General features: G+C 35.4%; 2 protein-coding genes across 2 annotated transcripts; both read left to right on the top strand.

Moving 5' to 3' along the window:
• Positions 1 to 715: 715 nt before the first annotated feature.
• On the top strand, positions 716 to 3,587 carry LOC126598750 (protein IQ-DOMAIN 12-like). The gene is made up of 6 exons (XM_050265107.1): positions 716 to 905; positions 1,249 to 1,423; positions 1,565 to 1,876; positions 2,094 to 2,339; positions 2,450 to 2,581; positions 2,702 to 3,587. The coding sequence occupies exons 2-6, from the start codon at positions 1,349 to 1,351 to the stop codon at positions 3,140 to 3,142; spliced, it is 1,206 nt and encodes a 401-aa protein (XP_050121064.1). The 5' UTR covers positions 716 to 905; positions 1,249 to 1,348; the 3' UTR covers positions 3,143 to 3,587.
• A 12,310-nt stretch (positions 3,588 to 15,897) lies between these two features.
• On the top strand, positions 15,898 to 16,598 carry LOC126600045 (protein NIM1-INTERACTING 3). Its single transcript, XM_050266550.1, has one exon. The coding sequence runs from the start codon at positions 15,982 to 15,984 to the stop codon at positions 16,312 to 16,314; it is 333 nt and encodes a 110-aa protein (XP_050122507.1). The 5' UTR covers positions 15,898 to 15,981; the 3' UTR covers positions 16,315 to 16,598.
• Positions 16,599 to 17,132: the final 534 nt, after the last annotated feature.

Below are 17,132 nucleotides of genomic sequence, written 5' to 3'. Positions count from 1 at the left end.
CCCTCACATATAGTGTCACATTACATGCAGAATTAAAGGGAAGGGAGGGGGACCGATCCTTTTAATTATAGACTTTATAGGTGCAATTTGTATATCATTGTTGTGAAAATACTTTATCCATTCTTCCGACCAAAGTTTTGTAAAAATTGATAATAAACCCTTTCAAAAGTTGATATGAAGTGTTTTTTCTAATATACAAAAAATGTCTACACAATCAAGTCCTTCGAATTAGTTTAAATGGTGAAAGAAGATAGTATAATGAGTTAAACTAGTAGTTTAGAATAGGCCAAGCGTTGGATACTTACATTTTATTACGTGCATGGTACATCATTGGTAACAGCTTTATCACAAAACGCTTCGTGTAACTACAAGCAAATCCGCTCAATATGTCATATTTTGTTCTGTCGATTTTCTAACGCATAATTCTTGTATTTTTTGACCATATCAATGCCACTCAAGCTTGAGAACAGATTCTTAGCTAGGTTTGCCACTATATTATCTGGGAATGCAAGGGATAAATAGAGGGTTACGTAATATGTTAAAAACTTTAAAAGTGGTCGAGGAATTCATGCAATATATAGTATCCACTATCCAGGTTGTACTTATAAGTGGACCAAACCAAAACCATCATTATTTTCCATAGATCTTTGGCCTCGCACATGTTAGACTTTCTAACGTCATTATAACTAATGCTAGGGTAATTTCATGAAAGCAGACATTAGGACTCGTCAATGGTGGTTGTTGAATTGACCGTTGATGGTGGAGAGAGAGAGAGAGAGAGAGAGAGAGAGGACCACAGTGAAGTTAAGCAGACTCGTGCTTCTTCTTAAACCACCACACCTGCTGCTGTCATGAGTCATCAGTCTTCGTCAACTAACAACGTCTACGTACCTGCAGCAGCCATTGTACAGTTTCTCTCTCTCTCTCTCTCTCTCTCTCTCTCTCTCTCTGTATGCTGTTAGTTGTAGTGATTGACGGCTTGAAGCAAAGAAACCATGGAAAACCTACTTGAAGTATCACGGTTCATACATTTAAGTTGATTGATGTAGGTTTTAATAGGTTTGGACTTGAGAGTTTAGTGTTTAGCATCATGACAGAAGAATTATGAGTCTAGAATCTTTCAAGTGCATATATCATGATTCATTATGTATTACATATTCATGTTCCTTAAGTTTTCGTATTATATACGTACCTGCTACGAACCTTAATATACACACAAATTAGTAACATATATATGTATATATATAGTTACAGTAGTGCTCCAGCGAGTGGTTAGCGCCTGAAAAATAAACGACGATGGTTGACATCATAATGGATTAAGATTTAAGATGGTCTTACTACTTGTTCAATGGCAAAGACAAAGTGCTGGTTTGGTTGGGTCAAGAAGCTCTTCACTTCTGAAGCAAACTCAAAGACACAAAAGGTTGGTGAATTGAATTCTATTTCTCAGTCTTCCTTCATTGCCTTAATTAGGTTAACTACTGCTTAATTATTTACACATATGTTGTGATCCTCTTTAATTTGGTTCTCATTATATATTTTTTGTTTCCTAATTAATCACCAGAAATCGAAGAACTGGAAATGGATTTTCGGGAAGTTGGAGGTACTTCCTCAGTACCCTGCACAGCCTGCACTGATCACAGCATCATCATCAGAGAGAGCAGTACTGCTCAGTGAAGCAACAGAAGAGCAGAAAAGACATGCTTTCACTGTTGCAATTGCAACCGCTGCTGCAGCAGAGGCAGCAGTAGCTGCTGCCCGTGCTGCAGCTGAGGTTGTGCGCCTTACTACTACTTCAAAATCTCGCCACTATCACACAAAGTTTGATAGGAACTTGGCCGCCATTAAAATTCAAAGCGTTTATCGCGCACATCTTGTGAGCTTCTTCAAAACTTTAAACTCAGATTCATAATCTTGAAATCTATGCATGAGTAGTCAATGTGTACTATGAATTATTATAACCATTCGTTCAAATTTATTTATTTAATGGGAAAATTAAATGAAACGTGCATTTGAAATAAGTATCGGTATTGAGAAATCACCATTAGATCCTCTATAGAAATTAGCATGGTCTAAAAGTTAGAGTGAAACAGGCAAGGAAAGCATTGCGAGCGTTGAAAGGACTCGTACGAGTTCAAGCAATTGTTCGTGGCAGAGCTGTGAGACGACGACAAGCAGCTACCACTTTGAAGCGTTTGCCGTCCAACAGAAAAGGAAATGAGGGGCAGGCAGAGGTTTGCCAAAGGAGCATTCTTACTACACACGAGATATGTAGTGATGGTGAAAACAAACAGCTGATCAGCAAGACAAAAAGGGAGTGGGAAGAAAATGAAACACCAGTAAGTGAGAATTTATTTCTTCATATCTACAAATAATTATTCCTTTTCATGATACTAATTTATGACGCCTCTACATTGATTGATTTACGCAAGATGTTTGTTATGGACAGCTTCAATGTAGCAGCCAGAGAGGGTGGGATTTCAGTATAATTTCACAGGAAGACATGGAATCCGTACGGCTAAGAAAGCAAGAGGCTATGACCAAAAGAGATAGGATGAAGAAATACTCTTTTTCTCTACGGGTAAGTAAAACGTACTTTTCAGCTTAAATTATCTGAACATCTTGATTCAGATGAGAATATACAAGGAAAAGGAGAACCCACAGCAAATTTGAAACTCCGTACAACTATTGTGTTTTGCAGGAAAGCAGAAATGTGCAAATGTTAGAAGATTCAGCGAGCATCAACGAAACTGGAACGCTAATCCTTCATTCAAATCTTAGTGCTATTACTGGAGCATTGTTTGGGAGATCACAAGTTAAACCGCAACATGTGAGAAATGAAGATTCAGTGGAAAGACCGACCCCAAAATTTCTGGTATTGCCAAGGAGATCATTTTGCAATGTAGAAGCGGAACAGAACAATTCTGTTCATGATCAACATTACATGGCTGTGACAGCATCTGCCAAGGCAAAGACACGGTCGCTAAGTACCCCGAAGCACCGCCTAGAATCCCAGGATCGACACAACTATGGGATTTCTCTTTCTTCTTCTTATGATGCTGAGTCTGTTAGCAAGAATAGCAAGAATGGATGGGGTTCTTTGGCAGATATGTTGAAGCAACATCACCATAAACAACGTTGAAAAATAAGAAGTCTATCGTCAAATTTTCCTCCCGGAGATCAATGTGAAGTTTAGGGTGAACAGTGATCTGAAAACAAGGAGGCTGAATTCAGTTCTATATCCGCCAAGACTTTCAAAGATGACGATGCAATTTTATTGACCCTTCAACACTGTAGTCAGGTTTCCGATGTGGGACTTTTACATTCGTCAAGAAATATTTCAAGAGAGAGGAATGTGTGAACGGGCTGTTGGAGATTGAAGGAATTTGTAAAATCTGAGGATGGTTTTTTATTTTGTTTTGGATATTGTTTTTGTTTGGAGGATTTTGTGTCTAAGAATTTTGAGGAAGAAAATAATGCTATGAAAGGCATTGTTTCGGTTGGAGTGCAAATAATATCCATCTTCCATGTCCCTTAACTCTACATGCCCAAAGCTAGTGCAAAACAATTCACCAAATTCTATTAAACTTTGGAGTTTACTGAAACATTTTAAGTATCAAAGAAACTGAAATTCCTTTTATCGACGGAGTCAGAAATATTGTCGTTAGTTATAAATTCTAATAAAAGATAATGAAATTGATAAACAAACAGATTTTTAATTTCTTTTTTCTTTTTATTCTGTGTGCCATCATTTAGGTGGTCCCCGTCCCCATATCCCTCTCCCTCACATCACTCTACACAACCCACTTCTTGTTTGTTTTGTGTTTTTTCTTTTATTTTGTATATAATTCAAAAATTAGTGCATGAATTCAAAAATTAGTGCATGAACCTTATATATGTGGACTCACCCTTTTATTATTATTTTTCACTCTATTATGTTTTTCATTTGGTGTATTGTCACATCTTTTACAAGACATACTAAAATGGTTTGTTAATCGCATACCAAAAAATAAATAAAATTGTTATCAACAAACTTAAGGAAAAAATAAATAAATAATACAACCATGCATAATTTAGAAGAAACTAGTTAATAATATTACAATCCTACAATATCGAGAAAAACCTTTATTATTGAGTTTTAGAAACAGTGCTTACTTTAATTTTGAAAATGGTGATTCTAAATTTAGTTTGGGCATATCTTTTGAGTTTGTGCCATATTATCCGAGTTAAATAATACAACCATGCATCATTTATATCAAACTAAGTAATAATATTACAATTCAAAAAAACAAAAAACTAACTATATTTAGAACTGAACACTGACTATTTCTTAAACTGAACACTAGTACTATTATTATTTTTTAAACTGAATAGTTGTAATCTATTTCTTAAACTTAATAGTGAACACTAATACTATCATTATTTCTCAAACTGAACATTGATTATTTTTTAAACTGAACACTAATACTATCACTATTTCACTATTTCTTAAACTAAACTGAACATTAGTACTATATTTCACTATTTCTTAAATTGAACATTAATACTATCATTATTTTTTAAACTGAACAATAGTATTATCACTATTTCTTTAATTGAAAATTACTATTATCACTATTTATTAAACTGAATACTAATATTATCACTATTTCTTAAAATGAACACTGACTATTTTTAGAATCAAACTTGACTATTTATTAAACTGAACATTAGTATTATCACTATTTCTTTAACTGAACACTAACTATTTCTTAAATTGAACATTAGTACTATCAATTTCTTAAACTAAACACTCAATATTTCTTAAAATGAACAGTAGTACTATCATTCTTTCTTAAATTGAACATTAGTACTACCGTTATTTTTTAAACTGAAAATTGACTATTTCTTAAACTAAACACTAATATTATCACTATTTCTTAAAATGAAGACTAAATATTTCTTAACTGAAGACTAATAATTTATTAAGCTTAATACTAGTACTATCATTATTTCTTAAACTGAACATTAGTACTATCATTACTTCTTAAATTGAACACTGATTATTTTTTAAAATGAATATCTACTATTTTTAGAACTAAACTTGACTATTTATTAAACTGAACACTAGTATTATCACTATTTCTTTAATTGAACACTAACTATTTCTTTAACTAAACAGTAGTACTATTAATCTTTCTTAAGCTAAACACTTGTGCTACTAATATTTCTTAAACTAAAAACTGTCTATTTCTTAAATTGAACACTAGTACTATCATTACTTCTTAAACTGACTACTGACTATTTCTTAAACTCAAAACTAACTATTTCTATAACTGAGCTTGGGTACTATTACTATTTCTTAAACTAAATACTGGTGCTGTAACTATTTCTTAAACTGAAAACTGAGTATTTCTTAAAATTGAACACTGACCATTTTTTAAACTAAATATTGACTATCTCTAGAACTGAACATAGGTACAATCACTATTTATTACACTAAGTATTTTTAATATGCATGAAATAAAAACACAATTTCGGGGCACCCACAGATGCAAGCCATAGAATTTCATTCACAAATCACAACTTTATAGAAATTCGTTCACATAGATCTTCCCTATACATCTAAGTTTGAAAGTCAAATTGTCTTTCCAAAGACTTGAGTAGATACACATTTTTATGTGTATGGTTTTGTGCATAACTTGTATCGACAACGTATCTCAACCATATTGACAGTATATTGTTGATATACTTTCCATATGAAGATACATTATCATTACACTATCTATCTGGATCATACGCATTAGACTATCTACTTAAATTATGTGCCTTACACTATCTATCTGATTTATGCGCACCACCCAGGTGATGAGCAAACTCTTCCTCCTCCGTTATGTATGGAAAGAGAAATATAATGCGTATAATTATAAGTTAGATAAAAAAAGTTCAAAAGAAAACTACTTGGCATAGGATGATGGTATTGGCGCCAAGGGGAAAAGCTCCCTCATTTTCCTGCCGAATAAATAGCCCATTTCACGACCAAAAAAAAAAAAAAAAAAAAAAAAGCCCCATTTAAGGATTGGTCTTGCACACGCTTTTAGTGTGTTTTTTTTTTTGGTTGTTGTCCTTCTTTATCTATCTATCTATATATATAAAATGAGAAGCCTTAATAGATGAAACAATCGAAAATCTAAAATGCCCTTTTGTTTCCTTCACAATCAAACTCCAAAAATTTCAAAAAAAATGAGGACAAATTAGTAAAAAAAAAAAAAAAAACATAACAGAGTATAAAACTGTCTTGAAAAAACAAATTAAAAAAAAAAACAAAAACATAATAATTATCCTCTTAAACTCAGTTATGCGGTTAACTACTCGGCAGACACGATTACAAGAACAATGCAGCGGTTGTAAAGAGCGGAGGACGATGGAAACCGCCTTCCACACGTTATTGAGAGGAGAACGATTAATCAATTACAATACACTCATTCTAACTGCTTTCATACCCATTTTCCTTCTCAATACTCTCTCTCTCTCACGCTACCTTGAGAGTCTCCCGAGCGTATTGTTCTTCATAATTGCAATTTGACCAATTTATGCTGTTTGATTTCGTGTCTCTATGTGTTGTCTTTGGTACTTTTTTATTTCATTGATTGGCTCATTAGTTTACTTATCATTTGCGTATGTGCTTCTTCCTACGTTTCATTTCAGTTTTAGTTTTCTTACTAAATATCTCACTTCTTTGCATTTTGTTACTACAAAAATTAAGGTAATTTTTGCCCTAACTTCTTTGCATTTTGTTGGAATTAGGGTTAATTTTTTTAATGGATTTATTTGCTCGGTTAATTTTCACCCAATTTCTCTGTAGCCATTCTATCTCTCTCTCTCTCTCTGCGTTTTTTCTCTCTGGGTTCCATTAGTAAATGGTTGATTCAATCACCATTTTAAAATTTCCATACCCCGTCACAATTCAACCAAAATCAATCACCAAATAAACATATTCAGGGAACAATTTCCTCACGGATATCTGTTAGATAGATTGAAATTATTTTCATAACTAATCTGACTCTTAATTTATACTCTACACAACCATATCCGCTGCTAGGATATATATGATCGATGTTCATACCATTACCCCATACCAATAAGAGATAACGTCAATTGGTGAAGTGTGGTGACATGAATGCATGTAGTAATTAACAAATTTGTTAGCCAAAAAAATTAAATTGAATGAATGTTTTTCCAACGTGGTGTTTATGTCTTTCCGGATTGATTATGGTGAATCTCAATTGTTTTATTCTTTGATAGTATATGCTCCTCATAGTGATTGTAGATGCCTTGATAGGAATAAAATTTTGCTGCTATATTTTAAATTTTCTATTTTCCTACTAAATATCTTCGCTTCCCTTGCAATGTGAGTTTTGTACTGATTTTGTGCCTATTGCTGGTGTTTGGTTGGTTACTCATGGTGCAGGACATTAAAAGTGACACATCAATGGTGTTAACGCCTTCTAATTTGGATGATTGTATTCAATCAAAAGCCGTGGGCAAAGAATTTAGAGCAACTCCACCCATGGAACCCTTCCTCTTGGCAATCCACTATTGAATTCACCCTATTGAACAGTAACTGCCTTTAATGAATAGTAACTACCCTTAATGAACAATAATTGTCATTTGCATCTCCACCCTTGGAGCCCTCCCCCTGGCAATAGGCAATAAAATATTAGTTTTTTTTGTTTGTTTAAATAATACAAAATACAATTATTTGTAATTTCGAATAAAAATTTTTAAATCGTTCTCATTGCGCCACGTGTCATTTTATAAAAAAAATAATTATTTAGCGATGGATTTCGATAAGATTTTTATCCAATGTCATCGTGCCACGTGTCGTTATCTTTTGAGAATCTTTGACGATAGATTTCGATCATATTTTAACTCGTTCAAAATTATGCCACGTGTCATTATCCGAAAAGATAATTATTGAAGATCGATTTTGATAAGATTTTTATCCAATACGATCGTGCCACGTGTCATTATCTTTTCAGAATCTTTGAGGATAGATTTCGATCAGATTTATAACGAATGATAGCATGTCATGTGGCCTTATCTACAATCCAATCCTTTTTGAATCGTCCATATAATCCACCATCCATCCTCACAAATCTCACACCAATTTTCTCAACATCTCTATCTCATTATTCATAGTTTCTGCTTCTTCTTCACCATCCATCCTTACAATGTCTTCTTCTTCATCAAGGATGATGTGGGAAATCGATCAGCAAGAGGAAGAATTGTTTAACCAATTTGAAGGAATGTTCAACCTTCAGATAGCCGAAAATGAGATGGAAGAGGATGTGGAGCGTACAAGGAGAGATGACGAAACAAGAATGGCCAGAGCCTCACATTCCCGTCGAGTCATCTAGACTGTTACTCAGATATGCAGGCCCAGCCGTTCAAGAAACCTTGATAGAAGCAGGAAACGACGGGGTGAAGAGCTGTTGGATGATTACTTTGTCCATAACAGTGCATTTCCTGATAGGTACTTCAGACGCCGTTTTAAAATGGAACGACATTTGTTCAACAGAATCATGACTGATGTTTGCAACCATGATTCTTACTTTGTGCAAAAGAAGGATGCTTATAGTGTTATGGGTTTCCTGCCTGAGCAAAAAATCACTGTTGTGTTGTGGATGCTTGCGTATGAAGCATTCGCAGACCAAGTGGATGAGATAACGAGGATGGGGAAATCAACCATTCTTGAGGCCCTGATGACGGAGCAGTCGAATCTTTGTACACCGCATAGTACCTCCAAAAACCTACTCACATGGACTTGTAAAGGCTTCTGAAGAAAGGCGAGATGCGAGGTTTTCCTGGGATGATAGGAAGCATCGATTGTATGCACTGGACGTGGAAAAACTGTCCAAGTGCATGGCAAGATGCATATGGGGACAGAAAATGAACAAAATCTATCATTTTGGAGGCAGTGGCATATTTTGATACATGGATATGGCATGCCTTTTTCGGGGTTCCGGGGGCTCAAAATGATCTCAACGTCCTTGCCCAATCCCCAGTGTTCAACAACGTCCTACAAGGAAAGGCACCAAAAGTCACGTACGTCGTCAACGAACGTAGGTACGACAGGCCATACTACCTAGCTGACGACATTTACCCACGGTGGGAAACATTTGTCAAAACAGTGCCATGTCCGCGAAGTGCAAAGGAAAAACACTTTGCAAGCTGTCAAGAGGGGTGCAGGAAGGATGTGGAGCGTTGTTTTGGTATTCTTCAAGCTCGTTGGGCGATCGTCAGGGGTGCTGCCAAAATGTTCGATGTAGAGTCACTTCGATCCATCATGATGACGTGCGTCATTCTTCACAACATGATTGTGGAAGATGAGTTCGATTATGATGCGGTTGATGAATATGAGCCAGAGCCAGACACAATGAACAATTCAAGAACACGGATATATTGTGCGCATGATGCCACCGAAGAACCCGTGCAACACGAGCCATTAGAAATGGATGGACATTACAATGAAAGGGTCATTCAACGATATACTGCACTTCAAAGGTCATCTATGCACAATGATCGGCAAATTGACTTGATAGAGCACCAGTGGGCATTGAAACAAGTTGAAGATACTTAAGTTTATTTAGTATGTTTGTTTGTATTTGGTGTGTTTATTTAATTTTATTTGGTGTGTTTTTTGTAGTGAGTTTTTTATTATTTGGTATGTTTATGTAATTTTATTTGGTGTGTTTTTTGTAGTGAGTTTTTTATTATTTGGTATGTTTAAGTAATTTTATTTGGTTTGTTTATGTAATTCCATTTGGTGAGTTTTTTAGTTTTATTTGGTGTGTTTTATAATTTCATTATACTTGAACAATTTGATGAATAAAGATTCTATTATTAGGATAAATATATTACGAAATTAAATAAATGTACTCACTTTAAATAAAGTACTAACTTCAATAAATTGGAAACAACATAAATAATAAATTACAACCCAAAGTGATTGGAAAACTATGGGCTCCGATTACAAAAAGTACCCTATTCATCATCACTTAACCAATCTGTGGTGTTAGGATCATCTTGTCTTGTTGTGCTAGGACCATCTTGTCTTGATCTCGCTTCTCTTGCATGCCTCCTTTGCACCACATCTGCTTTCTCCGACTGCCAAAAATATTTAGAATTTGGAGACATCCCTTCTAAACGCATGTTCATAATGTCACGATCTCGTTGTGCAATTCTTTCTTCTCTAAGCAACTCCCTTTATTGCCTAAGTAGCTCTTTTTCCCTCTATTCAGCTTGAAATGCTTGTTGAATATCTGCAGCTTTTGCCTCATCTCTAGCCTTTTTAGCCTCATATTTCACCAATTCCCACGCCAACGTCAATTCACCTTGACGAGCAAGTTCTTGCATGTACTTTCCATAATCATTCTTGGAAGCACTCCCTTTCCTCTTTTAAACCTTCTTACCTTGAAGCCTAATTGGATAACGGGTCGACCCTGACGCTTGTTCAGGAATGGGCGTTTCAAGCACTTTTTCTCCATCTTCTTCATCAACACGGGAGCCATGATCGGGTGTAGAGTGTGGAGGGGTGCTGTGTAGAGGGGTGTTGTTCATGCTTACTTTTGGACCAACATGCACAACTTTGAATTTAGGACAATCTTTAACAATATTCCAACATTCCCACCGGCTGAATGATTTGTTTCTTGATTTGATTTTGGCAGCATACCATGCTTGTGCTTGAAGTTGCTACAAATGAATAATAATGAAATTATTAGGTAACAAATAAATAATACAAACAAATAATAATAATGAAATTATTAGGTAACAAATAAATAATACAAACAAATAATAATAATGAAATTAGGTAACAAATAAATAATACAAACAAATAATAATAATGAAATTATTAGGTAACAAATAAATAATACAAACAAATAATAATAATGAAATTAGGTCACAAATAAATAATACAAACAAATAATAAAAATGAAATTAGGTCACAAATAAATAATACAAACAAATAATTATAATCAAATTAGGTAACAAACAAATAATTATTATATATTCTTACCTCATCCGCATAATTTGCCCCACTTCGAACATTACTATTAGCTTGTGTCAAGGCATCTCTCCACGTACTAAAGGAATGGCTAAGTATTTTCCAACGACTGGACATCGATTCTTTGGTTCTTTTCCCACCCATTTGCTCAAGAAATTTGGTATGAATTAAACTCCACATTTCTCGCAACTGCATCTCATTACCCGTAAGGGAATTATGAGTAACTTCAACCCAGCTAGTACCTAACGCAACATCTTCAAGAAGCGACCAATTCGTACCTGCATCAGTAGTCATTTTGTGGAAAAAAAATTGGATTGAAACCTTGAGAGAAAGATAGGAATTTGATTGAAAGTAGTTGAGAAAATATGAAATTGTGGTGTAAGGTAGATGGAGAAGAAGTGGTATTTATAGAAAAGTAAAAACAATTTTTTACAAATTTTTTTCAGATTTTTTACAATATTTTTAAATTTTTATTCAAATAATTAATTTCTGCCATTGGATTTTAAAAAATTTGAACTCCAACACTCCAGATTGTGCCACGTGTCACAACGGTAGTTTTTCTTAATTTTAAAACTATTTTTTCTTTTTTTTTTAATTTATAAAGCAGATTAATATCAACCGTTGATCTCAGATCGAACGATTGATATAAAATCAGCTTTTTTTTTATTACCGTTGCAAATCGGACGGCTCATATTAAAGAGCCGTCGGGATCGAACGGACCGTGGGAAGCCACGTGGCTTCCCAACGGTCATTGGGTTTTTTGAGGCGCACGGGCCCGTGCCCTGAATTCCGGTCGAGCGATGCGCCCCCACTCGCGAGTGAGGGGCACGAGCCTAACACAAAAAAAAAAAAAAAAAAAAGGCCGGCCACAGGCCTTGCGTTAGCCTGACGTCACAGGCCTCGGGCAGCAGGCCTGTCAATCCCCCACAGGCCTGGCCCTCGGGCTCCCATCCTCACTCGGACTCTCCAAGGCTAGAGGCCTACCCACCGGCCTTCGGGCCCTTTCCTAGAGCATGTCCCCCGAGCAACCACCATGGGTGAAGTTGCTCTTAAGATTTGATAAATTTGTTATTTTTACTTTTTGCAGTACACGTGCCCCGATGCAACTCACGCTTCGTTGCGCTGCTACAAGTTACCTATGCATATTTGTACAAATTTATTTCATTTTATTTATTTTGGTGTTGATTTTTGTGTAGTGTTTTGTGATTTGATTTGATTGATCAATCCCATAATCTCCGATGTATCGAATTATTCAGGAGAATGTGGTGGGCGTTCCTAGGGCAATTGGGGCCCGATGACTAAATGAAACTGAAAATGTTGGATATATACTGAAACGATTTCACTTTGAAGAAGAAGAAACTAATGACATGGATGATGATGATGATGCTGGTATGTTTTTATTTTACTGTTTTAAATGATGAACCATTCATAATGGCACCTGATACAACTGTTTGTCATGTCCTTTGAGTTTACATATATATGGATGCATGAATTGTTCTATATATTTTCAACGACCTAAATTTGACTCAAAAACGGAATCCAAGATCAATATTGTCACCTATTCAACATGTCATATGATCAACGAAAGATTGAGAAATTCCTTGATCAATTGAAAATGCAATTGGCTTATGAAGGTAAAAAATTTTGGAAACCATTTTTTGTGTACGTTACTCTGGAGAAGATCAATATATACTCCACAGGTAATTTCTGAATCTACAACATAGGAGTTATTACATATTGATTGCATACCTTACAATATTACATTATACTTTGTATTCCATTTGTAGAGTTTATATTGTTTCATGGTGTTTGTTTGTAAACCATGCTTAGAAGAAATCCCTTCATTTGAACTGACTTGCATCTTTTTTCTACCATTTAATTTATTTTAATTTTATATTTTTGTTTTTCTTGGTACCAAACTTTTGATGAAACTTACTGTTTTTTAAATTGATTCTAGAATGTTAATTATGTTGTTTTCTTAATTTCTACAGTGAGGCTTTGGTAATCTCATTGCATTTAGGTGCTGAAATTTCCAAAAAATAAAAATAAAGCAAACCGATGATGATGTGGTTACAAATTTCCGCCATCTTCTCATTTGACGAAAATGCACCTGCAAAATAATAACACCTAAGATTAAGGCTAAAAACCTCATGTACCCATGATGAATGGGGGGCTTTGGCCGAAGAATCTCCAATGCCAAAGTTAGAATTTTGAAAAGAATGTATATTTGGAGTTTATGGGTAGCAAATGACTTGGCATTTTAGTATGATAAGAGGGGTATTTATAGGACGTGGCCGGGCCTTAGGGTGGAAAATGGTCGGCCATATATGGTGGTATTTGGAGAATAATTGCAAGATATTATGTGAAATAATATATTGCAATTAACATGACAATTATTCCTATATTAAATAGGAAGTTTTGGGAGTTACCTTTTGAATAAAATCAATAAGGGATTGATGAGGAGTGATGAGAGGGATTTGAATAAATATCATATTGATCACCTTTGAATCTTCCTTGATTGAGACGTTATTGTCTGTTACATGCGCGTGAGAATCCTAGTGTGTCTCGAGAGTAATTTTGTCTTCTTATCCAAAATTCCATGTGTCACCTCCTTGATTTTTTGGATTATTTTTGGTTCCACATATGAAATATATAAGGCTATAGAAGAAAAGGGATGTAGTTTTGAAGCAACACTTATGACAAATGGTTAGAGTTGTTTGTTTTTATTTGATTCTTTTTAAGGTGTTGCTAACCATACTTTTAGAGTATTAGTGTTAGGTACGTTTTAAATGATTTCATTTGCTTGTCTTTACATTAATTGTTTTGGACTTCTACCTTCATTGTATTATTGAAAGTTTGATTACTAAATTACTTTGTAGACAGAGTTCACAAGAGCCAAGAGAATACTGAGCAAAGACTTATGACATGCATAGTAACTTAAAATAGTCTTACTATTATTTTCTTTTGTTTCTCTTCAATGTTTTGTTGTATGTATTGAACAATTCTTTTGTGTTAGTAATTTGTTCTAGATGCATGTACATTTTGTTACTTAGAGAACATAATGTAAGACAAATGGGTGTCTGGAAGGATTATGTGATTACTAATTTACTATTACATTGGTTTACACAACGATTTCAAGACACTAGCTACTATGCCTTGCGTTAGTTGTTTTTCGTCCCTAAAAATGTCTTGCATTAGTTGTTTTTCATTGTAATTGTTGAAATTGCTCACTGAATGAATTGAAAACTACCAGAAGACATCTTCAAGGGTGTGTAGCGATTGTGATTGAAAAAGGCCTCTCGCACGCACGTGAGTGTGTGTGGAGAGGCTAGTCATTAAATAAAGTTATTAGATGTTTTTTTTTGTTAAAATTTAAAGTTTTGAAGTTCTTTTCATTAGTTTTCCTTAAAAATTAATCATGAAGAAAACTTATCCATTTTGATCATCTCCAAAATGGTGTCGGTCTTTGCGTAGCCTGGTGGCTTTGTGTTCACATAAGATCCACTGGGTCAACAATTCAATCGGCACCAAAAGAAAGATCATCTCTAAAGTGGTAGGATTAGAAGGAATGAGTTTTCATAATGTCTAATTCTCTTATGATCTCCTCCAAATGTGAAGTCATTCACTAATGCCTTTAATTTGTCTTGAAATTAGTGTAGATTCATTTCAAATCCTAATCCTATCTTACTTACTAAAGGATTTGGATCCTCTCCTAAGCAGGGGGTCCGAATTCTCTTGATCCAATAACAAGGGCAATTGGATTTTGATCCAACATCTACAAACAGGAGGTCTCTCTAAAAGTTATAATAATTGTAACTGTTTGATCAAAATCCAATGGTCTGTGTTATTGAGTCAAAATGATTTGAACCCCTTGCCCAAGAAAGGATCCAAATCCCTTACTAAATGACGGATTTGGATCCTCTCCTGAGCTAATGGAGAGAATCCTCCTGACCAAGTGTTATGGGCCGTTGGATGAAAATCCAACGGCTACAAACAAGTGGATCATTTTAAAGTTATAATAATTATAGCCGTTTGATGAAAATCTAACGGCTCATAACACTTGGTCAGGAGGATCCTCTCCGTTAGCTCAGGAGAGGATCCAAATCCCTAAATGACCACACTATGGTGAAACGTTATAAATATGACGTCTTAAATTCAACTGCCACCAATGATGATTTTGACATCGTTAACTTATTGAGTGACAACTCAACACCCCACTTCCAATATCTTAATCAGAAAAATATGAAGTACAGTAAGGGGAATCAAACCCGCCGGGAAAAAGACATGCTATCACATGTCATAATTGCATGAAGTACAGTAAGGGGAATCAAACCCGCCGGGAAAAAGACATGCTATCACATGTCATAATTGCTTTGCTCACCACATGGTTGGTGGAAACATTACGTTGTGGGGATGACGCAGCCCAATTATTCTGCTAACCGCACCCAATAGCCGAATTGACCATTCTACCACTGCTGTCCAACACAGATTTCGACCCTGCGAGTCAAAATATGCAGAGTTCCCAATGGGTATTTTTGTCAATGCGTGTGTTCCTTCCTCTCTCCGTCGGAGGTAGATTCTCTGCCCTCCAATTTCTCGTGCCCTCACGTGCTCTTCTGTTTGTATGGTCACGGTTAAGCCACGCGGAAAGTGGGAGGGCAAAGAATCTGCCTCCCTCTCCGCCAACGACTTCTACAGTCTTCGTCAATAATATAAACAGTCACGCTTTTCATGTCCTTATCTTTCCCTTCTCTCTAACGTCACAAACAAGTTGAGAAAATATGCAATGCAGAAGAAAACAAAGTGATTACATCTATGTATATCTATACACACACACATACACGCATATACATACAAACATAATACATATATATGTGTGTGTATACCAGACACACTCACTCACACAGAGCAAGGGGGAGTTAAGAGAGAGAAGCATGGAAGGAGGAGGAAAGAAGAGGAAGATGGAGGATGAAGAGGAGGATGAAGAGGAGAAGATTGAGAAATTTTATGCGTTGATTAGAAGTACGAGGGAGGTGCGCCAGCTTCTTAGGGGCAATTCAAATGGGTCGAAAGAGAAGAAATATGAGAAGAAGGAAGACGACAAGGCTGCCGGGGGTTGGAACCCGACATTTCAACCGGAAGACTTCCTTGAGGATGTTAAGATTTCTGGTCATCATGGAGGAGGTTCCTCTAAAGCAAAACAAGAGGAAGATAAGAAAGAGGAAGATAAAGAAAGTAATGGTTTAAACCTAAACCTTTCTTTGTAGGGCATGGAGCTTGTAGTTTAGTTTCAGAACATTCACCCTTGCGCCTGAGGTCCCAAGTTTGATTTTCCTTCCTCCTACAACATTGCTTGTACCGGAAAAATTAAAAATAAAAAAGGCTTCTTTGTAGGCACATTGTTCAATTTTCTTTCTGGGAAATTGGGTGGTAGGTCGAATGAACTAACGGTGCAGTGTATTTTCTTCCATGTGGCTCAGATTGGCCTAAGCTTTTGTAAGTTACTAAGTTGTTTCCTCAATGTCAATGCTATGGCCTCTCATACAGTGTATTTTCTTTTGGCGTCCTTCTCCCATTACAAAGTTCATGATTTTTTTCGTTAAGTTTTAGGGTTTGACATGTTTTTCTCTAAGATGTACTGTTATCAATAGCGTCTACGTGAAAAACCGAAAGAAAATATGAAATTACATCTTACAACTTAGGAGAGAATCCAATTATTCAAGTAGAAAATATCTTCGTGGATCATAAACTATCACGAGTGGTAACCACTACTTCTAGCATGAAATAAAGAAGTAAAGAGATTAAAGAGTGATGTAATAGCATGACATCAGCAAACTAAACCAACCAACCATGTATGACTCATTCAACTTTTGAAAATGCAAAATTCTAGAGTGCTCCGTAGTATGAAATACTTGTTGTTTTAACCGTTAGATCTTGATTTTTGTATTTTTAAACAAAGATCACGGGTTAAAACAATCAGATTATCTCATACTCAAGAGTACCTTAGAAAATCACTTTGAAAATGAGCAAACTTAGTTGATTCACATCAAACCAACACTTGACCCACATTGAAAGACATCACAAC

This window comes from Malus sylvestris, chromosome 14, assembly GCF_916048215.2.
Source record: "Malus sylvestris chromosome 14, drMalSylv7.2, whole genome shotgun sequence".
NCBI lineage: Eukaryota > Viridiplantae > Streptophyta > Magnoliopsida > Rosales > Rosaceae > Malus > Malus sylvestris.
This window is presented reverse-complemented; position numbering and strand designations above follow the sequence as displayed.

Excerpts from the sequence above, each read along its gene's own strand:
- LOC126600045 (XM_050266550.1), top strand. The coding sequence starts at position 15,982 with ATGGAAGGAGGAGGAAAGAAGAGGAAGATGGAGGATGAAGAGGAGGAT.
- LOC126598750 (XM_050265107.1), top strand. The coding sequence starts at position 1,349 with ATGGCAAAGACAAAGTGCTGGTTTGGTTGGGTCAAGAAGCTCTTCACT. Across the intron at positions 2,340-2,449 it reads GGGAAGAAAATGAAACACCA|CTTCAATGTAGCAGCCAGAG; the intron begins GTAAGTGAGAAT and ends TGTTATGGACAG. Across the intron at positions 2,582-2,701 it reads AATACTCTTTTTCTCTACGG|GAAAGCAGAAATGTGCAAAT; the intron begins GTAAGTAAAACG and ends TGTGTTTTGCAG.